The sequence below is a fragment of the Centruroides sculpturatus genome, unplaced genomic scaffold (genome assembly GCF_000671375.1).
Source record: "Centruroides sculpturatus isolate CEXI.00-Female unplaced genomic scaffold, Cexi_2.0 scaffold324, whole genome shotgun sequence".
Taxonomy (NCBI): domain Eukaryota; kingdom Metazoa; phylum Arthropoda; class Arachnida; order Scorpiones; family Buthidae; genus Centruroides; species Centruroides sculpturatus.
In genome coordinates, this window is record NW_019384466.1 from 138,291 (window position 1) to 159,102 (window position 20,812).

The window sequence follows — 20,812 nt, forward strand, 5'->3', positions numbered from 1 at the left end:
TTTTTAGTCAACTTGAAACAGAACTTGTAATGCAGAATGCTGAACAAAAAACAAAATTATAATAAATATTAGTGCAGTTTCATGTTTAGTTATATAAGTTATCTATAGCTTTTCTAAGTATTAACGCAAACATAGAAACTATAGCCTATATATATATAAAAGGTTATATATACGCAAATTACATATGAAAATTATGTAGACTATAACTTTTATATTTAACTGTATATATACAAATTATGTACAGTGTATAATCTTAAAATTGAATAAATTAACGATGAAAAATATACTTTATCATTTGTAATATAATTTAGAAGATATTTATAACAGTGAACATTACAGGTTTTAGAAACATTATGTTAATAATTTAATTAATCATACTCTGATTAATTACAGTATAATAGCTAACGTGAAATAAATATCGTAAATAAAACAAGTTCAAAGTTCTACTATTATTTTTCCACGAATAAAGAAAAACAGGATTGTTATCATGTGAACAGTAGAAACATCCGGTCATTCTACAAACTGTTCCTGGGCATGACTTGAAGGATGAAAGTTACAAATACCGTTTGTTGTTTATTGTCCGTGACTATTATCTCGTGTTAACTGCACAAATCGAAACTTACATAAAAGAATAATAAAAATAAAAAGAACGTAGTGTCAAATTACAGATTATGTTATGCATATTCATCAAACAAGCCATAAAAATTTTAATTTGTATTCTTGTTCTTTAGGAATTCATTCATCACGTAATACGAAAAGTAGTTCAGTGGCTTTCTGAAGCCATGCTATTTATAGATAAGACAAATGAAAACAAAAAGAATGCTGAAATGTTTTTTCCAACGGCATGTTATAAGAAAATTATCTCTTAAATTAAAAAATAATAATAAAATAAAATTTAAGAGCAATCTAACTAATGAAACTAGTAATAGCTCGTAATTAAAACTAAATAGGAAAAAAACACGTAAAGTATTTCTTGGATATTATTAGAACGCATTAAATTAAGTCCTTAGTTTTAATACAACAATGACATACGATATTCGGTCAAAGTACACTCTAGCATTAGAAAAATCAAATTCAGGAAGTAATAAATCTTTAAATGTTTCATTTTACAGAAATTCAACAACATAACAATAAATTAGTATTATATAAATAAGAATTTTTGTTTGTCATTCGATGTTATTGTCAACGTTAACAAATGTTTTATTGTATTTTGATAATAACCAATGTAATTCTTTATTAAATTGTTCCGATAATGTAATATATNTAGACTCCTTTCAATTTTATGGCACTTAATATTATAAAAATTAAGCGAATAATTATTTAATATAAAAGTAAATTGCGTTTAGGTAACGACAACAGACCGAACTTTTTAAATTTTATTATTTATCGATTGTTAAAAGAATTTATTGTCGTTGCTAGTAAATTTTAATTGGTAGAAAATATAGTATTTCAGTTGAGTCAAAGACGACTACGCTTCCCTCCCTCCATAGATTTGCATACATGTCTAGTTCTTCCTATATTACCAGCAGAGTGGTTCGCTCCACAACTAAAAAATCAATAAATGCGGCCGTCTCAGTATTCCTTTTACGATTCTCTTAGAAAAATATATCAGCGGTTATCGCCTCTAAACCAATGGCTAGGGAAACATCAATTGTTTTTCGTGCTTTTTACAATATATATCTAAATTAAATGTTATTTGTAGGAGTTAATTGTATTTGGAAGCATTCTTATGCAATAGGGAATTTTTCTTTTTCCATTTTATACTTATTCTGTTAAAAAAAAAATAATAATGTGCACTTTTACAAATGGGTTAAATAAATCTTAGAATCTTCAATTTTTTTTCAATGCGCCATCTACTGACGTCTGTGGACCGTCAATGCATTCTCCCACAAATCATTGCGAACACAATGGAACTTCATTCAAAACCCTTCTAGGGAGACGTTGTCACTGTTTGCGTCTGGTGGGACGAGAAGGTGCTAAGAAATGGTAAGTTGACCTCGTCTTAAGGTATGAAATTCTGTATTTCTTAATTTTAACATTTTAAAAAGATTATAAATGTAATTTAATAAGTGTTATCTTTCCGAGGAACAATGGCAGTCTGGGTGTTGTCTGTATTACGTGTAGTAATTGACACTCGTTCGTATGCACGAGACAATTAATTCATATATAGGATATAATGATTAAAAAAATACAAAACATCTCACATGGATATTCCTGTGTGATTTAATTGGTACGTGATTCGAGCTTTTATTAATTTAATTTTTTTTTTAATCAACCCGTGATAAAGTCCCGTTCTGATATTGAATTGCATATATATTAAACTAGTTATTTTTGTATATAATTTGCTAACATATTCAAAATAAAGCTTTAAAAAAGTTTTAAATTTTTAAAATGACATTAATGGAGAATGTGAAAGCGAGAATGGATACATTATTAAGATAAAATAAGTGAAGTGTGAAAAAAATTTTTCTCCTGTTTTGGTTGGTTGTAATATTTAAAATAGTTAACGTAACATGGTGTATAATTAATCAGATTTATCGTAACAAAATTTATAAATTTTATTATAACATCTTTCACATTGTCTCTTTTCGTATTCGTGTCTGAAAATATTGATTGCGTTACGTTAAGAGAAAATATGTTCTGAAAAGAGACTCGGAAAATCGATTCACGGTTCTCCCTTCTTCTCATTTCTCTCCATTTGACTTCAGATAAACGGATTAATTGAAGAGAGCTTTACATACTACCATATAATATGAGTATTGATTACGTTAAAAAATTAACTATAACAATTAACTAGTGTTATGAATTCAACAAGACCTTGTTTTTTTCATTGATTATTTAATTAAGATTTTCACTAATACATATATATATATATACTTACAAGTACATAAAAAAAAAAGAACTTTTAGATATTAATTAACGCACAAGAAGGTTAGTAATCGAATGATTAGTTGATTTATAAATTTTTAAAGTTTGTCATATCGATTATTTAATCCACTGTCTCGCTGTTTTTCAAAGCGAGAAATTTCAGTCACGTGAACATGTATATTTAAAATTTCATTATGAATGATCGAATGCGTTGTAAACTTTAAATGTAAATGGGTTAAATTGTTATTATCTGTAATGAAAAATTAAAATAATATTTAAAATTGAAATTGGTGAATAAAAAATTACTTTAGTATCCGAAATTTTTTCCCCTCTTCGGTTCGGATCGATTCTTTCTTGCGATGTGTATTGTAATCTGCATTCGCTCGTCGAGAAAACTAGATGGGAGGGGGGAAAGTTAAAAAGTGAAATCTATCACACACAGTTTTATTTTTTATTTTTTTATTTACTTGATTATTGCATCGAGCTAAAAGCGAGTGTTGACATCACGTAACTGATTAGTTAAGCCAATGGCTAAGTTAAGTTATTAAGTTTAATAATTATTAAATAATATGTTCCTTATTAAACTTTGCTATACTTAAAATGCTAATTTTAATTTTTTGTTTTTAATTATTATATTGTTCTTAATTAAAATTCACTAGATATATTAATAAAGTTGAGATTTGTTAAATCATAACTATCCAATCGTTAAAGAGTTTTTAAAGCTTGCATTTAGATGCATTTCAAAAACTTAATATTGAAGAAATAAAACAAAATGTTCGCTGTAATTTTGAAATTGAATTTCCCTCTTTGAATTGTTTCTCTCTATTTGTTCCATTTCATTATATTATTTTAAAAATAATTACAAAAATTTTTTTGAAAAATAATATTTATATCACGTTGCAAACTCATTTTTTTTAACATTATTTTTTAAAAATTATTATTTAATTAAAGAAATGATATAAATAATTTCATTGTCGATAATTCGAAACAGAATCTTCAATAGACTCCTTTCAATTTTATGGCACTTAATATTATAAAAATTAAGCGAATAATTATTTAATATAAAAGTAAATTGCGTTTAGGTAACGACAACAGACCGAACTTTTTAAATTTTATTATTTATCGATTGTTAAAAGAATTTATTGTCGTTGCTAGTAAATTTTAATTGGTAGAAAATATAGTATTTCAGTTGAGTCAAAGACGACTACGCTTCCCTCCCTCCATAGATTTGCATACATGTCTAGTTCTTCCTATATTACCAGCAGAGTGGTTCGCTCCACAACTAAAAAATCAATAAATGCGGCCGTCTCAGTATTCCTTTTACGATTCTCTTAGAAAAATATATCAGCGGTTATCGCCTCTAAACCAATGGCTAGGGAAACATCAATTGTTTTTCGTGCTTTTTACAATATATATCTAAATTAAATGTTATTTGTAGGAGTTAATTGTATTTGGAAGCATTCTTATGCAATAGGGAATTTTTCTTTTTCCATTTTATACTTATTCTGTTAAAAAAAAAAAATAATAATGTGCACTTTTACAAATGGGTTAAATAAATCTTAGAATCTTCAATTTTTTTTCAATGCGCCATCTACTGATAAGAAAGAAAAAATAAAGTTTTAAACTAATAATTTAGTAAATTTAAATACTTTGTAAATAAAAAATGTAAGAGAGTTTTTTTTAGAAATACAAATTATCTTTTAAGCGTTTTTATACATTATTTAAATTGTTCTTTTTTTTTTCTTTATCTTAAAGAATAATGATAAATTATACAATTATTATCGCATAACAAAACGGAATTTAAAAAATTAACCAAATTTTGGCGTAAAATTTTTAATATGTTATTATTATTATTATTATTATTTATTATGATAATAATTTGTGGTATTTTATAAAAATTAAGAATAAATTTATCAGTTTTTTTTGTTTTATCAGATCAGATTTAAAATGTGTTTTAATTTTTAATGCTTTATTTAAAAATGAAATCCCATTAAAAATGTCACCCAATTATAGTTTAGTTTTTGATTAAAAATGAAAATATATTTTGGATTTAAATAATATAATTTAACTATATTTATCAAAAAATTTAATTTCAAATTACATTTTATAATTTTTTAAACTAATCGTCAGTTTTCTTGACATTTACGACACATATGAAATTATTTTGTGTGGAACAAGTCTATACAATTATTGACAAACAATTTGTATTAAAATAAACATTTTTTTTTTTACAGCCGCTACACGCTTTCTTACCATTTTTCTTTAATACACACGGCATGTCGCATGATTGTAACATGTCAAATTATAATTCACGAATGTGTTGATTACAAGAGAGGTGAGAGATGAAGATCGCCTAAGATTAATTTCAAAATTCCGAAACTCGATGTTACGTTGTTTTTAAAAAATTTGCAAATTAAATCAAAAGAATTTTTGAAGTTTTATATTGTCTTATAAGTTAATGGAATGCTAATTTATAGAACAAAATTTAATGATTAATCTTACTTAAGTGTAGAAGAAAGTTATTTGAATAATTAAATTCCATGACACGTCAGTTTTTCCATATAAGTTAGATGAGATCTTTTTAAAACTTGTTTCATTACTGGTGGAATTAGTGTTTTATAATTGTAGTCCACGTGGCTGTGCGGCAAGTGTTAATCTATCTATTACTATGGAGGATCGAAATTCGAACTCTGTTCAGATTCTTATAATTTATCATTGGGCGTCGTTTCCCATCATTCGCCTATGTTAGTCGACACCACGGTGGATTAAACCACACATAATTAGGGTCTGTTACGTAGTTCACTATGGGTTGATGCCTCGCAATAATTAATCAATCAATTACTTTATAATTAATTTTTTTTAAACTTTGTTCTGTTACAAAAGATTCCATTTTATGTAATTTAGTAATTAACAATCATGAATAACAATAATATTAAATTATATGTTACTAATAAGAATTATATTTTTTGTTCAGTATATGACTATATGAAGTAATATCGTCGATCAAAAAGACTTTGTGGGTTCCCACAGCTTGCAAATTTGCAATGAAATTTGCATAAAATCATAGAGAAATGGAATAGAAATTAATAATGTTTGATACTTTAATAAAAAGAAACTACTCTAATTTCAGTTTCATACGATTTTTTTAATTTATATAAAGTAATTGATTCATTTAATTAAATAATTATCCGTTCAAGTAAAATCTAATTGGAATTCGTTTGCATTTTGCAGGGATAGTTTTTTTAAAAATCTTAATGCAACAGATACAAAAAAGAATTTCGCAATAATGGAAAAATTTAATATTATAAACGAAAAAGAAATTCTTTTATATATTTAAAAAATTTTATTCAATGTTTTCGAAAATAAAATAATATCAACAAATTAAACAAATCATGTTTTATATTCGTTTGGTCTAAAACTTCTTTTACAAAAAGCACCATTAAAATTCTGTTTAATAAATTTTTGTGAAATTTATTGTAAAGATAATATGAAATTTAAGTTTTCTCTCTCACATATATTAGATATAGTTCTAAAGTAAGAAAAAAAAATTATTTAAAAGTACTTTATATTTTTATAAAACTCGCTTTACATCATTCAATTTTATTATACAGTTTCTAAAATTTTTCCTCACTAAACATTTTTTGTGTATTATTTTTATTTTTTAGAAAAATCTAAAATTTCTATTGCTTCTCGTTTGGTATGGCTTAACTAAGCGAATTTTTTTATGAGCTTATATTGATTTTTTATTTAATCAAAATATAGAAATCTATATCGAAATTGAAATGTTTATTATCGATTTTAAATCCTGAAAAATCACATTAACTGAATATTTCAATTTTTACGTTTTTTTTTTTAAAATTCGAATTGTGTACATAGCCTAGGTGGTTCAGTATAAATGTTAATAGTTTCTGTTTCAATATTAAAATGAAAAGAATTTATTTCCGATTTCGTTACCAGTTCAACGACATATCTAAAAAAAAAAAACTAAATTTAAATAAGAAACTTTTATATTTTGCTGACTATAAGGATAACAAATTAAGGTTATACCGTTCGTGTGGTTGTTTTCATTAATTTAACATCAAAATGAAAAACTGATTGCAATGAAATTGATTTTAATAGATGATGACAGAAATTATTTCCGTATTCGAAAATCCGTTAATGTTATAAAACATTAAAATGTAAATAAATTTCTAAAATAAAACATATATTTATTATGTTTTTATATAAGAAATATATCAGAAAATTTAAATAAAATTGAGTGCTTCTGTTGAGGTTCAGATAAAGGGAGATAACAGAGCCATTTGGTCCGAACAAAAAGATAGCTCAAAATTTAGTCTCATATCATGTTTTTTTTTACGTATAAAACCGATGAAAATAAAGTTTTTCTGAAAGGAGGTGAAAAATTTTCATTTATATATAGTCTATATATAGTTTTCGGTGAGGGGTAATGCTTACTTTTGCCGATTGGCTCGAACCTCAATATCATTTTTTTCAACCCCTATATCAGATTTAAGTTTCTAATGTGAAATTTTTGTTAAATTTTTTTTAAATTGAATTGCTTCTAGTTAATCGATCCTTTCTATTAATTTAATGTATCTGTATAATCCTCATCAAAATATTGTTTGTCACTTTCTTTTAATAATAATGATTTTTAGGTGAAATTTATTTCAATAGTAAGTACTTGATAAGTTTGCTAGTATTTTTAATAACTTTTAAATGACTTTGAAAATTTGTTATTAGTGTTATGCCCGTCAATATGATCTTCAACGTTACGAAAGCTTCTGTTTCGTTTAAGACAATTCTTTTACTTGTTTAACAAAATTTTTGAATTTATATAAGTTGCAGATTTCAATAATTTATCAATAAAAAACGAAAATATAAAAACTTAATTTAAAGCTATTCAAATAGTATTAATAAAGCTTAACATTTAATACCATATTTTAAATTATTGTGAGTAATTTAAACATTTTTAAAGTAATTATTTTGATAAATCGTTTTATTCTTAAAGTTATTTTCCGAATTTGTAAATTTTATCATAAATTTGTAAGTGGAAACTGACAGAATCAATATACAGTATGTAGTACTTAGTTCTATTAAAATGATTTTAGGGAATATCATAAATTTCTATAGAGGAGAAGGTGGTATTATGGAACACTGCGGGTATTATGGAACCACCCCATTTCGAACTGATAATAAACGCGAACTGTAGCGGAATGTGGCTGAACTGAACTAGGCAGACATCCATAGCAAGGGGAAAAACAGTTTTACTTCAGTTAAACAGTTGTCCGTATTTAATCAGCAAATTTGTTTTTTTCAAAATTCGCAAGTTTTGAATGCTAAGTGAATTTAATTATTTTTAAAATATAAATCGTGTAGTTGTAGGTTTACTGGTGCATGTATTCCATTCCAGAGACTTAGGGGTACATATTAATCTGTGTGATGTTCACGTTTTTTAAATTTTGGTCTCGACAGACATAAGTTAATTCGAGATGGCGATGCGGAAATACGGACCCCATTGGTGCTTTTACAGTAATATGGAACTCAACTCCTCCGAACTCTCTCTGTGCAAGCAGACATTCGTCCGGAGCAATTTGTGAAAAAGACACTAAGTAGAAAGTCAATTATTCCCGAGAATACCGAAAAAGAGCTGCTGGAATATATATTGTTGATGGAGGTCATATTTTTCTATTATAAAAGCATTTTTGCGATAAAATACATTGGAGTAATAATTTTGTAATTATTTAACATTTTTTGTACTTTCCTATTTGTTTTTGGCTACATTAATGCATTTTTTTGAAAATATACAGTAAGGTTCCATATTACCACCCGATTTTCTCTAAGCCTACTTTCGGACTTTTTATACAAAAGCCTTCAAAAACCATACTTATAGTTACACTAGCGAAAAATCCAATTAGAAACATTTAGTTTACTAGTTACCAGTACTTTTCGCACAAAAAATGTGGGTGTAGTTATGATACTTCGTTTACAATTTACTAAAATATAATTGGGGTTCCATAATACCACCTTCTCCTCTACGAATTAATCAGGAAAGAATTAAAAACGATAAAAATCCAATGAAAGCAATGGGCAAAATACTGTCTCCTTCAAATAATGTTTAGTTTTTAATAACAAATTTAAACAAAAAATTAAAACCTAGAACTAAATAAAAAATAATTTTATAATATTTTCTTATCGTATTTATTAATATATTTTTTAATCATTAAATTGTGTAATTTTTAATCTCAGGAATACAAATAAAATTAAACTGTTAAATAAGTTTTAAACTTTATTAATGAAGTTAACTCATTTTATATTATATTCTTCATTTATAATATAAAAATCCAGCAACGAATTGCTTAACTTTCCCGGCAACATTTGATGGCACCATCTGTTATTTAAAAAGTTTTTCTATTTTTAACTATTATAAAACGGCAAAAAGTTTAATTTTGGGGGTAGGGATGGGTTTTATAAACAATTACAAATGCTAATAACGAGTAAAATATTGTCATTAAGTCCGATCCTACTGGAAATACACACGACCCCCATTATTTCTTCACCCCCTCGACCTTTAACCACCAAAATTTAATTGCATCAATTCCCCTAATATACAAACTTCCCAGCAAAATTTCAGTAATTTTAGACAAAAATCACAGGAGTTATTATTAAGCTTCAAACAGGGCGAACAAAATCGTGTCCTTTCACACAAACAGCCATTCATACAGGGAAAAAAATCCGAATTTTTTCCAATTTCTCGACGTTTCAAGGTGTCCTGAGTCCAAAAATGTAAAAATCATGGGGGTCATTTTTTGACCGATCGCCATACTTTCCCTCTGTTATATATAACAGCCCGGAAAGTAAAAATGATTTAATGTCATTTTTATATCAATATTATATAAACTTAAATAATCTCAATATTTTGTATGCTTTTTTTTATTATATGGAAATCAATATGTACAGTAAAGTACATATGAGATGTGGAATGAAAATTCTATTTTGATATTTTCTGAAAATTTGAATTTTTCGCTATGAAATGATGACAGGGAAAAAATATACTAAATATTGTAAGATATATATTTTAATATAATTTATGCATATACGTATAATATATTATTTTTATAAAATTAAATAGGCGTATTAAATGCAAATAATGTATGAAAGTGTAATAAATATTAATAAATTATTTTATAGGATTATATTTCTAAGATTAAAAGATATATGAAATTAAAAAAATTATTTTAATAGCTTCTTGTGAAAATATTATTTGAATATTTATGTGAATAATAAACGCTCATTAAGCTCAATTTTTATTCATTATATTATTTAAAAGAAAGTATCGGGTTCAAGTTTAGAGGAAAAATGATTAACATGTAAAATACTAATTTACATGCTATATATTTAAAAAAATCGAAAACGGTACTAAATTATAAATTGTATTTATTTTGGTAAAAATTCAAAATTTAATTGCTCAACGTATAAATCAATTTATTGTGCAGGTTTTAAATTTCAAGTATTGATTTGAATTGGTTGTGTAGAAGAAGCTTTTATGCATCAGTCCGAAATTTTTATTCATTAGATTAGAATTCCAAATTGAAATATATCAGCAAAATATCCAAATAGGGGTTTTCTTTTTTACCAAATTCACTTATTAAAAATCGTATTGTAATATTGTTGTATTTATAATTTTTTTTTAAAATGGCGTTCTAGAGTTTTGAGTTTATCACTAGTTATTAAAATTTTTGATATTGTATTTACTATCAGAAATAAAATTTTTTGAAAGATATTAATAAACCAATTAAAATATTTATTTTAAATTTTAACAGGCTACTCTTTAAACTCTTTTAAATTTAACTTTGCTTTGTGTTATGTCTTCAAATCTTTCAACTCAAACTCCGTTCACTTCTAAGATAGATATGTCATCAAAGTTTCAGCCTTGTAAGTCCGACGACAATGCATTTTANTGCTTTCAGTCGAAAATGTCTGAAATTTTTCAGTGAGGTTTGTGTATTAGGAGAATTGATACTATTAAACTTTGGTGGTTAAAGGTTGACAAAGGTGGAGATAAAGGGGGTCGTGTCAGAGTTTTGAGTTTATCACTAGTTATTAAAATTTTTGATATTGTATTTACTATCAGAAATAAAATTTTTTGAAAGATATTAATAAACCAATTAAAATATTTATTTTAAATTTTAACAGGCTACTCTTTAAACTCTTTTAAATTTAACTTTGCTTTGTGTTATGTCTTCAAATCTTTCAACTCAAACTCCGTTCACTTCTAAGATAGATATGTCATCAAAGTTTCAGCCTTGTAAGTCCGACGACAATGCATTTTAATGGTGCTTTGGAGGTAGCCCACCCCACCAGTTACACTTCGAAACCCGTGAAACATAACCAAATGTGCAATTTAAAAAGCTCGTGTGTAAATCGTAGTGAGATATATGGTGGGCAGGCCCCATCCCCACCATCCTCCGTTTCCAATTACGAAAAACGTGTCAAATAGAAACGTTTAAAAAATATATTAAAATTATTCTTTGGACAAATCCTAAATTGAACTCATGTGTTGCGATTAAAAGTCCGTTACCATGGCAACTGATCAGTTTGTTTTGAGTCGTTTAAAAAGAATACATCCGCGTATACTGTATAATTTACCATTTTTCGTGATTCTTTAGAGAGAAAACGGATCAGATAGAAGCTTAATTTTTTTTTTAAAATAAATTTCATAGGTTTATATATAATATAATTTGTGATATTATTATGAATATTATTATTATCACTACTATAAGAAAGGAAATATTTCATTCATCTTTTTCAATTGAAGTGTGAGAAATTATTTTGGTAGTTAGAAAACGTTTATAGGAAAAGTTTATATATCAGGCACTAGATGGCAATATGTAGATGGTCTCTTGTTTTGCGGGATCGGAATATTCTATAGATTTAATAAAATGAGTTTATAGAAATGTTTTGTCTCTTACTCAGTTATTTATTATTAAGAAATATATAATTCTGATGAAATTTGCTTACTGTTTACGATTAAGATTATAAGACTTTTTTTAGTGTGAAAAAAAATTCAAATTATAATTATTAATTGTTTTAATTCGTTCAAGTTCTCAATTACTCGTACACGTGGCTATCGAGAGGGAGAAGTTGGGAGTTTTCCCCGGGCACGAAGAAAACTTAGGAGTTCCGCAATGGTTTCTACGTGTAAAAATGAATGCTATTTTACTAATAAAATTAAAATCGTTAAGACTGCTTTTTATTAATAAAATAAAAGTCAGTTTCTACGTATTTAATTTGTTTTAAAAGAGACCATCTTTACTCCGTGCTCCGTACAGTCCTGCCTACTCTTATATATATTTATGCTGTTATTATTAATATTAATTAAAATTTAAGGAAAAATGTTAAAGTTTCGTTTCTTTTTTATTTGATGAGTTTATTATTTTTGCTTCATTTGGCTTTAAATTCAGTAATAATGGAAGGATCAGTAACGCAACGATAATTAATGTAATTGATTTGAAATATTTTCATTTATATCCATATACTGTAAATACAAAAACTTTATTTTTTAGTGTAATTTAATAATTTTTATATATTTACTTTAAATTCAAAAATGAAACATAACATTCAAGTGCTTTCACAATTTCAGGAATAAACTGTTAAGACAAAGGTTGAAGATAAAGAATAACAAGTTTCCTAATAAAAATAATTTGTTAATAAAAATCTAAAAGGTTAAAAATTTTCTTCAAATAATAATGAATAAAATTTTTAACTTTCAATTACAAAGTACTAATCAGGCACTTGCATTTAAAAATATTTTTTTGTTTTTTTTTTCTATTCTGAAGTTTTTACAATCCCTCTTACTGTCTAATTAGTGCTTTCCAAGCAATTATAATAGATTGTGCTGTCTTTATAAATTTTTTTTTTATTGATTCCTACAATAACATAGAAGCAGATATGAATAACAATATAATAACCAGATGGAAGATGCTGAATCTGATTAACTATGAAAATAATTATTTTGAAAGTGTTATAAATAAATGACTTCCAATAATAATGCCATAAATTATTCTCTTTCGGATATCAATAATCATTAGATCATATACTGTATGTATTAACTTCATAGGTGTAGTTAATATTCATACTGTGTTTGAGTTAAAATAAATGTTGACTGCATAAAAAGAATATATAAAAAACAATATAAATTGAAGATTTTAATTAAAACTTAACTTTGTTATCATCTAGTGATTAAAAACATGAACTTTACTTTCGGGGCTCTGTTATAGCTTACTGTATATAGCAGAGTGAAGGTATGATAATTGGTCAAAAAATGATCCACAAACATTTTTAAACTTTTGGATTTGGAGACCTTGAAATGTCGAGAAATGCAAAAAGTTCAGGAGTTATTTTTTCTGTACGTATGGATGTTAGTGTCTGTGTATGTAGACCTATATAGTACGATTTATTCACCCACTTTGAAGATTAATAACTCCTGTGCTTTCAGTCGAAAATGTCTGAAATTTTTCAGTGAGGTTTGTGTATTAGGAGAATTGATACTATTAAACTTTGGTGGTTAAAGGTTGACAAAGGAGGAGATAAAGGGGGTCGTGTCATATCTCGAGTAGAATTGGACTTAATGACGATTTTACTTGTTATTAACATTTACAATTTCTTTCTTTCTTTTTTTATAAAACTCATCCCTGCCCTCAAAATTGAGCTTTTTGCCATTTTATAATAATTAAAAAAGTAAAAAGTTTTTAAATAAAATATCATAACAGATGGTGCCACATGCAGTTTTAAATGTTGCTGGGAAAGGTAAGCAACTCATTCCTGGAATTTTTAATTATGAGATACTAGTATTATGATTCAGTAGATATTTGTTAGATTTTAACAAAAATTTGCATGAAAACATTTAAAAAATGATAGGAAAGCAGTTATACTTCATTATTTAATAGGTTGAAATGCATTTTTAGTCATATTATTTTTTAATTTTTTTATCACTAGATGGTGACTCAATTTTAATATAGAGTTTGTAATTTTTCAACAGATTTCATTTAAATCAGTTGAAAAATTACAAAAGTAGTTAATTTCTAAATTTGAGTAATATTTTATGCTGATTTTACCATTATCTTTTCAATAAATTTTTCAATTGATCTTTGTTTCAGAGTTGTTTTGTTTTCTTTAATCATTTCTTTGGGTATTGTCATGAATATTTCATAAGTTTCTCTTCTATTTTTTTCAGAAGACTCTGATTTTGAAATCACCTCTTCTTGAATTGTTTTTATATACTCATATTACTTCAGATTTTAACTTTTATTTTCTCTCATGACATCTTCATTCTCATTCAAGTTTGCATATTTTTTTAGCACATAATATTAAAAATTAAAAAGTGCAACATTTTATTAAAGATTAAATATGATGAATGTCCCAAAATTAAGGTACAATCTTTTTAACAACTTTATAACAATTTACATTAAAAAATTAAATTAGCCATTTGAAAGTACACAGTCTAAGCTATTCTACTTAGTTGCCATTCTTTTCTAAATACTTTTCATGTAGGATATTAGGGCAAAAATTCCTTTCTGAAAAATTCTGCATTTAATGATTTGAACAAGTCCCTGACTGCATTTTTAACTTTATCATTATCTGAGAAGTGTAAACCACCGATATGTGTCTTGAGAAGTAAAAAAAAACTAAAAACCAGAAGATGCTAAGTTTGTACCATGCACAGAATGGTATGCCTGTTGGATGATGATGCAACTTCCTATACTGCATACCAGAATTCAGATTGGCTGAAGAAGTATGGATGAGAAATAGTGGACCATCCTATGGATAGTTCAGACTTGGCATTCTCTGATTTTTAGATTTTTGGACTTTTCAAGAAACATTTTGATAGCTTACACTTTTCAGATGATGAAGTTAAAAATGCAGTCATAGACTTGTTCAAATCATTAAGTGCAGAATTTTTCAAAAAGGAATTTTTTCCTGTCTCCCACTGGGAAAAGCTTAGAAAAGAATGGCCACTATGTAGGAAAACAACTTTCAAATGGCTAATTTAATTTTTTAATGAAATTTATTATTAAGTTGTTATAAAAGGTTGTATCTTACTTTTGGGACATGCTTCATACTTGATAGTTATTTGAAAATTTTTAATATTTTTATAAAAAATTAATTTTTTATGAATAGAATATTCATTATAAATATGCTTTACACATAAATGAGTATTTTTATTTTTAAATATAATTTTAGTTCAGTATTTTTTTAATAGTCATTTGATCTATAATATTATTGTATTAAATATAAATATAATAAAAAACCTTTTAGATAAATTTACAATAATAGAATTCATCATTTTATTTTATATTTTAAAATATGCTGCTCTGTTTTCAAAATAGTAAAATTTTTTAATGAAATAAATCTCATTAGTTAGAATAAGTAATTAAAATTAATATATTTGTGATACTGTTTTACATTTTTACGTATAATAAAATATATAAATAAACTAATATTTGTTTTAATTTTAAACAGGTATTTTACCCACCAAAGAATCAAGAAATCTTCAGAATTACTAAATTATAAAGTTTATTATAGTTTTATTTATTATCAGTCTGATTGATCGATAAAAGAATTGATTAAATAAATTTTCAGTGAATTAATAATTTATAACTTTATTGAATTGAATAGTAAAGATATTTATTAATTAATAATTTTGATTATTTTAGTAATCTAGCAGTTAAGGCAGTGATATCACAATACCAAACTGGACGACACCCGCTGGAGAAACCAACCTGTTCCGTCCATTCAGTCATCCACACTGAGACCAAATCGTTCCTCTATGCCTGCTTCTGTTCCACATTTGACAGCTGGACCAGGAATAATGCCTCATGTGCATTCTAATCCACCTGATGGAAGATTATTAGATCATGGGTCAGTATTATTAAATATATATTTAATTCAGTTTTTTAACAAAATTAATTTTTTGTATAATATAAAAATTTATTGTTACATAACGATGAATGCGAAAATAGGCTTGTAATTTTATTCATTTCATATATTATTTCATTAAAACCTCAATTAAAATAGTGTTTAAAAGTGATCTAAATTTTTGTTTTTAATAATATATTATATCTCTTTTAGCATTTTATTATTTAATTCATCCTCCTACCATTAATATCCAGAACAAACATCAATCTAAAAATAATCTTTATAACTGGAAAATTAGTATTCTTTAGTCTATTTTGCAGTAACTAATTTCTATGAATATTCTCATAATTTTTCTTATGTATATAACTTCTGAATTTTTCATCTTTTATTTTTCAAACCATTGACTAATTCAAATGTCTTTTTAACAGTTTCATGTACTTGACAATTCAGTTTATCCAAAAAATTCTCAATTGGATTGACATCTGAATTTTAGGTTGATCTAACTTTTAGACATTTATATTCTTCAAACTAATCCATCAGAACTCAAATAGCTACTAACTTTGATCAAAATGATTAATGGCTTTTGAATGGTTGCACATCTATGGTAACCAAAATTGCAAATTATGGTAACCCTTCTCCAAAATTTATTTTATTCTGTGATAACAACAACTAGTATACAAAATGAAGTACAAAAATTGGATTATAAGTTTTTCAGCATTTTTACTATTCTACTTTTATTTATGAATCACATAACTAAATATTGACTTTATAATTTGTAGAGTCATTGAAATATAGTATATATTGACTGATTACTGATGTAACAATCTATTATTACTTCATATTGAAAATTGAGAATATAAGACTGTTCTGTCATAATTCTCTTGACAATTATCTTTTGCTTCTTGCATTCTCAATCACATTATCATCTTTGTTCACATTCATAGTTGTTTAATATGTGATTTATTGATGAAGAGAAATCTGGATATTATGGTGAGATTGTATATATGATATATTAAAAGTAAAGGAACATGTAGAAAATGTTACACAAATTATGGATTGTGAGATATACAGCACTAAGAACACTGTCTTTTCAGTGTTATCCATGTTTAATAATGAAATGTTTTTGCAAGTACTTTCAACCTTTTCAAAACATTCAAAACTTGCAAAAACATTTCTTTTTATCATTAAACACAGATAATGCTGAAAAGACAGTGCTCTCAGTGCTATATATCTCATGAACATTTCAGCGTGGTGAAAAAGTTTTTCGTTTTATGGATCATGACATCCCAAGGAGATTTTAGAAAAATTTCAAACCTAATAATATGATATAGAAGCAGAAAAAGTTACTATTGGATAATTAGAATTAAAAATACTAAAATATATAATTGGATTCGTCATCAAATTTCTGTTTAAAATGATGGGATCATTAATAAAAAAAACTGTTTGTAAGAACATTGTTTTAGAATAAATGAATTATTTTCTTAAATGTATGACATTTAATGCAATTTAACTATTTTATATTAAGAAAGTAAGGTATTTTTTATCTCAACTTATTAGTTTGAACTTTGATTTGATAATCTTTTATTAAATTACTTATTGTGGCTGACAAGCAATGCAACATGCTAAACTGTGTAGCATGTTGTGTTGCAAGCAATCATGTCACTGCTTTGCATCATAAGTTCTCTCTTTTTAAAAAGTTGTGCAAGGCCTAATCACATGTTTTAAAAGTTAAACTGTAAGAAAAGTATTGGCTAAAATTATGCTATCAAAAATTCAAATTTTAAAACGTTTACAACTTTACAACTAAAAAGAAACTTTCTTACATTAAAAGAAACACAATTAATCTTAAGAGAGCTGAAAAACTTAACACTTGTATTGAAAAACAAACTCACCTAATTAAATTTAAAACTAAGTTTTTTAATTTAATAATAATGAAAAAAGCAAAAACAAATTGTTCTTATGTTTACAAAGGGTGCCTTCTAGTATTGTTTTCATGTTTGCAGTAATGCCTAAGAAAAACTTCCAGATGAAGGCATTCCATCAAAGCATGTAAGGTAGGCAATGCATATGCTGGTAAAAATATTTTTTATTGTCAAATGTGAATTTACCTCAATTTTTGCACTGATACACATAAATTTTGTACTTTAAGCCTGATACAAAGCTAAAAATTTTTAGATTTTCTTGTCTCTTGGAAACAAGGATAGGATTAGGCACTAACTTTATCTATTGTAAAGTTTGTACACACATCTTTTTAAATGCTATTCATCAGGGAAATAGAGTGAGAAATAGGCAGATCTCATTCCTGTCTTAGCTAGTAGGTAGAGGAAGCATACATCACAGGCTGTTACTACAGGTAAAACAGACAATATCTGAAAAACTGAAGAAACAGGTAACAAAAAAACCATCTTTCTTAATTCCAGCAAATCAATTTATTATGACAAAAACATTTTCAATTTAGATTGATAGATCTTAGTCACTTGCTATAAGAATAGAATGAAAATTAGATTAGAATACAAATTACAATATGTGAGCCAGATATAATGTAAAATTCATATTGGGATCACAAGAAAATACAGTAGTTATTTTATTCTGTTTTATTGTAACTCCAATATTTTCCAAAATTTATCTGTAGTAACAAAAAGATGGTTTTTTTTTTTACTACCACAAATAAGTTTGTGTACTAAAACTAACTTGACAGAAAAGCAAATAATTTAGATTGAAAAATTTTAGAAACAATTTTTTATATTTTAAACAATACTAAATATATATAAAGTGCTGTCAGTCTCAAGTAAAGCATTAAAAATAAAAATGTATATTTTATTCTAAATTTATTTTTATTAAACTCTCAATAAGTAAGAAAATTTAATCTAAAAATCTCCTGCATTATAAAACTTACATAGCTACATAATTTAGATAGTTTTATTACTAATAGCATTAAATATACAAAAATAAGTAAATAGGCATTACTTCAATTTTAATTAAATACTATTTAATTTTTACTAATTTAACTATTTGAATTACATAAAATATATTTATTTCTCCATTTTTCTTTTTTCACCAAAGCTACTGACCACTAGGACTAGTATGCAACTTTTAAAGGAGACTTTTTATATGGAGTACTCGATAGAAAAGACACATAGTACAAAACCAAAACAGCCTTGGCTAAAATAGAGCAGTTTAGACAGACAACTACTAAAAATTCTAACTTCCTACCAAGTTACCTGAAAGGCCTTTACTAACACTCAGCACAAAAAAGATGGCATATTAGTCAGAGACATATAATAGAAACCCTAGTATCCTAGCTTGCTATCCAAATGGCACCCATAGCAAGAAAGAAACAATTTTAAACAAGCATCTACCAAAAAGACTGTAATGTAGTACTGTACATAAAAGTTGCCCTTCAACAACCAGTGCAAAAAGATGCTGTTTTAGACAGAACATATACAAGAAAGCCAGAAACTTAGCACAATACCCAAAAGACATCCTCTGACACCCACTCAAATAGATTCTGGTTTCAGTAGACTAGGAATGCTAAGTTCCTAGTCCACTAAAACCAGAATCTCATTTCATATTTCATTACCCAAATTACAAATATAAAAATACATAGTGCATTGATAGCCATACACTGTAATTAGAGACTGTTTTCAGTGGTGCATATACCAGTTTTTCCATCTTGTTACCAAAATGGCATCCATATCCACCAACTGCAAATTTTGATAAGTTTTTGGAGAGCCACATACTAGGAACACTGGGTACTATTACCTGAAAGGAATTATTTGACACCCTGGGAAAAAGAAGTTGATTTAAGTGGGTCACATACTTGTAACATTAGATTCCTAGTACAGTACCTGAAAGGCACTAAATGCCAGCCAACTTCAAAAAGGCCCATTTCAGCTGGCCCACAAGCTAGTAATTTTATAATCTTATGTTACTTAGAAATCCTTTCATGCAAAGATTTAAAAAAAAAAAAAGTTTGTTTTGAACTCTGCAAAATAACACCCCCAAAAAGAACCTTTCTTAGAGACTTCATAAAAACCAAAAGAATATAAGAGTAACAAATCAACACAAGGTATCTAGGAATGGACTTCAAATTTGCATTACACAACAGATGAAACAGCTTGTTCAGTATGACAAAGTGCCACTCTAGCACACAGTAGTGTGTTGCAACACGATAACATTTGTGTCACACTTCAGCAATGATGGGTAATCTAATAAGAGATTGCCATGCAATGAGAACCCATAAAAAACATAATAATAATGAATTAATTAACATATTTGCATATGATTATAAGGAAATATTACAGTTATAGCTTATAAAATTTTATATACAGTATTCCAAAATACATCAAATATAAAATTTTAATTTGTTTTTCTGTTTTATAGTCTAGTAGCAGACCCCGCTACGTGTTGTTGTGGCTCAAAATGTATCTATTATAAATGTATAACACTTCCCCCGTGGGGGGAAAATTTTTCGAAAAATTTCTTCTTAGTGTATATTCTCTTGACGTACCCTATTAAAACGCAATCAAAAACGCAAAAAACCACATTTAAAATAGTATAAATAGAAGTAGAGTTCTTTACAGTAAGCCTTAATCCTAACCATCTCCCTTCAGTGGGGGGAATTTCGACACATATATTATATAAAAACACGTGCGTATTCGAATGCAGCGTTGTGTGAAAATTTCAAAGGAATCGGTAGGAACAAACAAACATTACATTTTTATTTATATAGATAGATAGAAAATGATCTGCTTTAGTTCATTTTCACAGAAAAGCAAACTTAGGGAGTCGTACTCATAGCGCCATCTGTTGGACATAAAAGCCTTAACCTAGATTATATCTTTTATTTTAATTTATATGAATGTTTAACGGAATAATATACAGCCTATGTCCACCCTGAGGTTTCATTCTAAATATTGGTGAAAGAATTTTTGAAATCAGATGAATAGTTTCGGAGATTACCTGCTGCAAACAAACTTACTTACATACATACTTACAAACATTACCTCTTTATAATATTAGTATAGAT

The 20,812-nt window shown here is 26.5% G+C and overlaps 1 protein-coding gene across 6 annotated transcripts in view; it reads left to right on the plus strand.

Moving 5' to 3' along the window:
• The first annotated feature begins 1,857 nt into the window (after positions 1 to 1,857).
• LOC111621039 (LIM domain-binding protein 2-like) overlaps positions 1,858 to 20,812 on the plus strand; it is a 95,539-nt gene continuing 76,584 nt past the window's right edge. For 5 of the 6 annotated variants that reach the window (XM_023363084.1, XM_023363087.1, XM_023363086.1 and 2 more), the window contains exons 1-2: positions 1,858 to 1,986; positions 15,582 to 15,786. In XM_023363084.1, the coding sequence (XP_023218852.1) occupies positions 15,695 to 15,786 (92 nt within the window). In that variant the 5' untranslated portion in view covers positions 1,858 to 1,986; positions 15,582 to 15,694. Of the gene's footprint in view, positions 1,987 to 2,066; positions 2,231 to 15,581; positions 15,787 to 20,812 lie in introns of those variants that run through there. The other variant, XM_023363085.1, reaches the window with a different exon arrangement.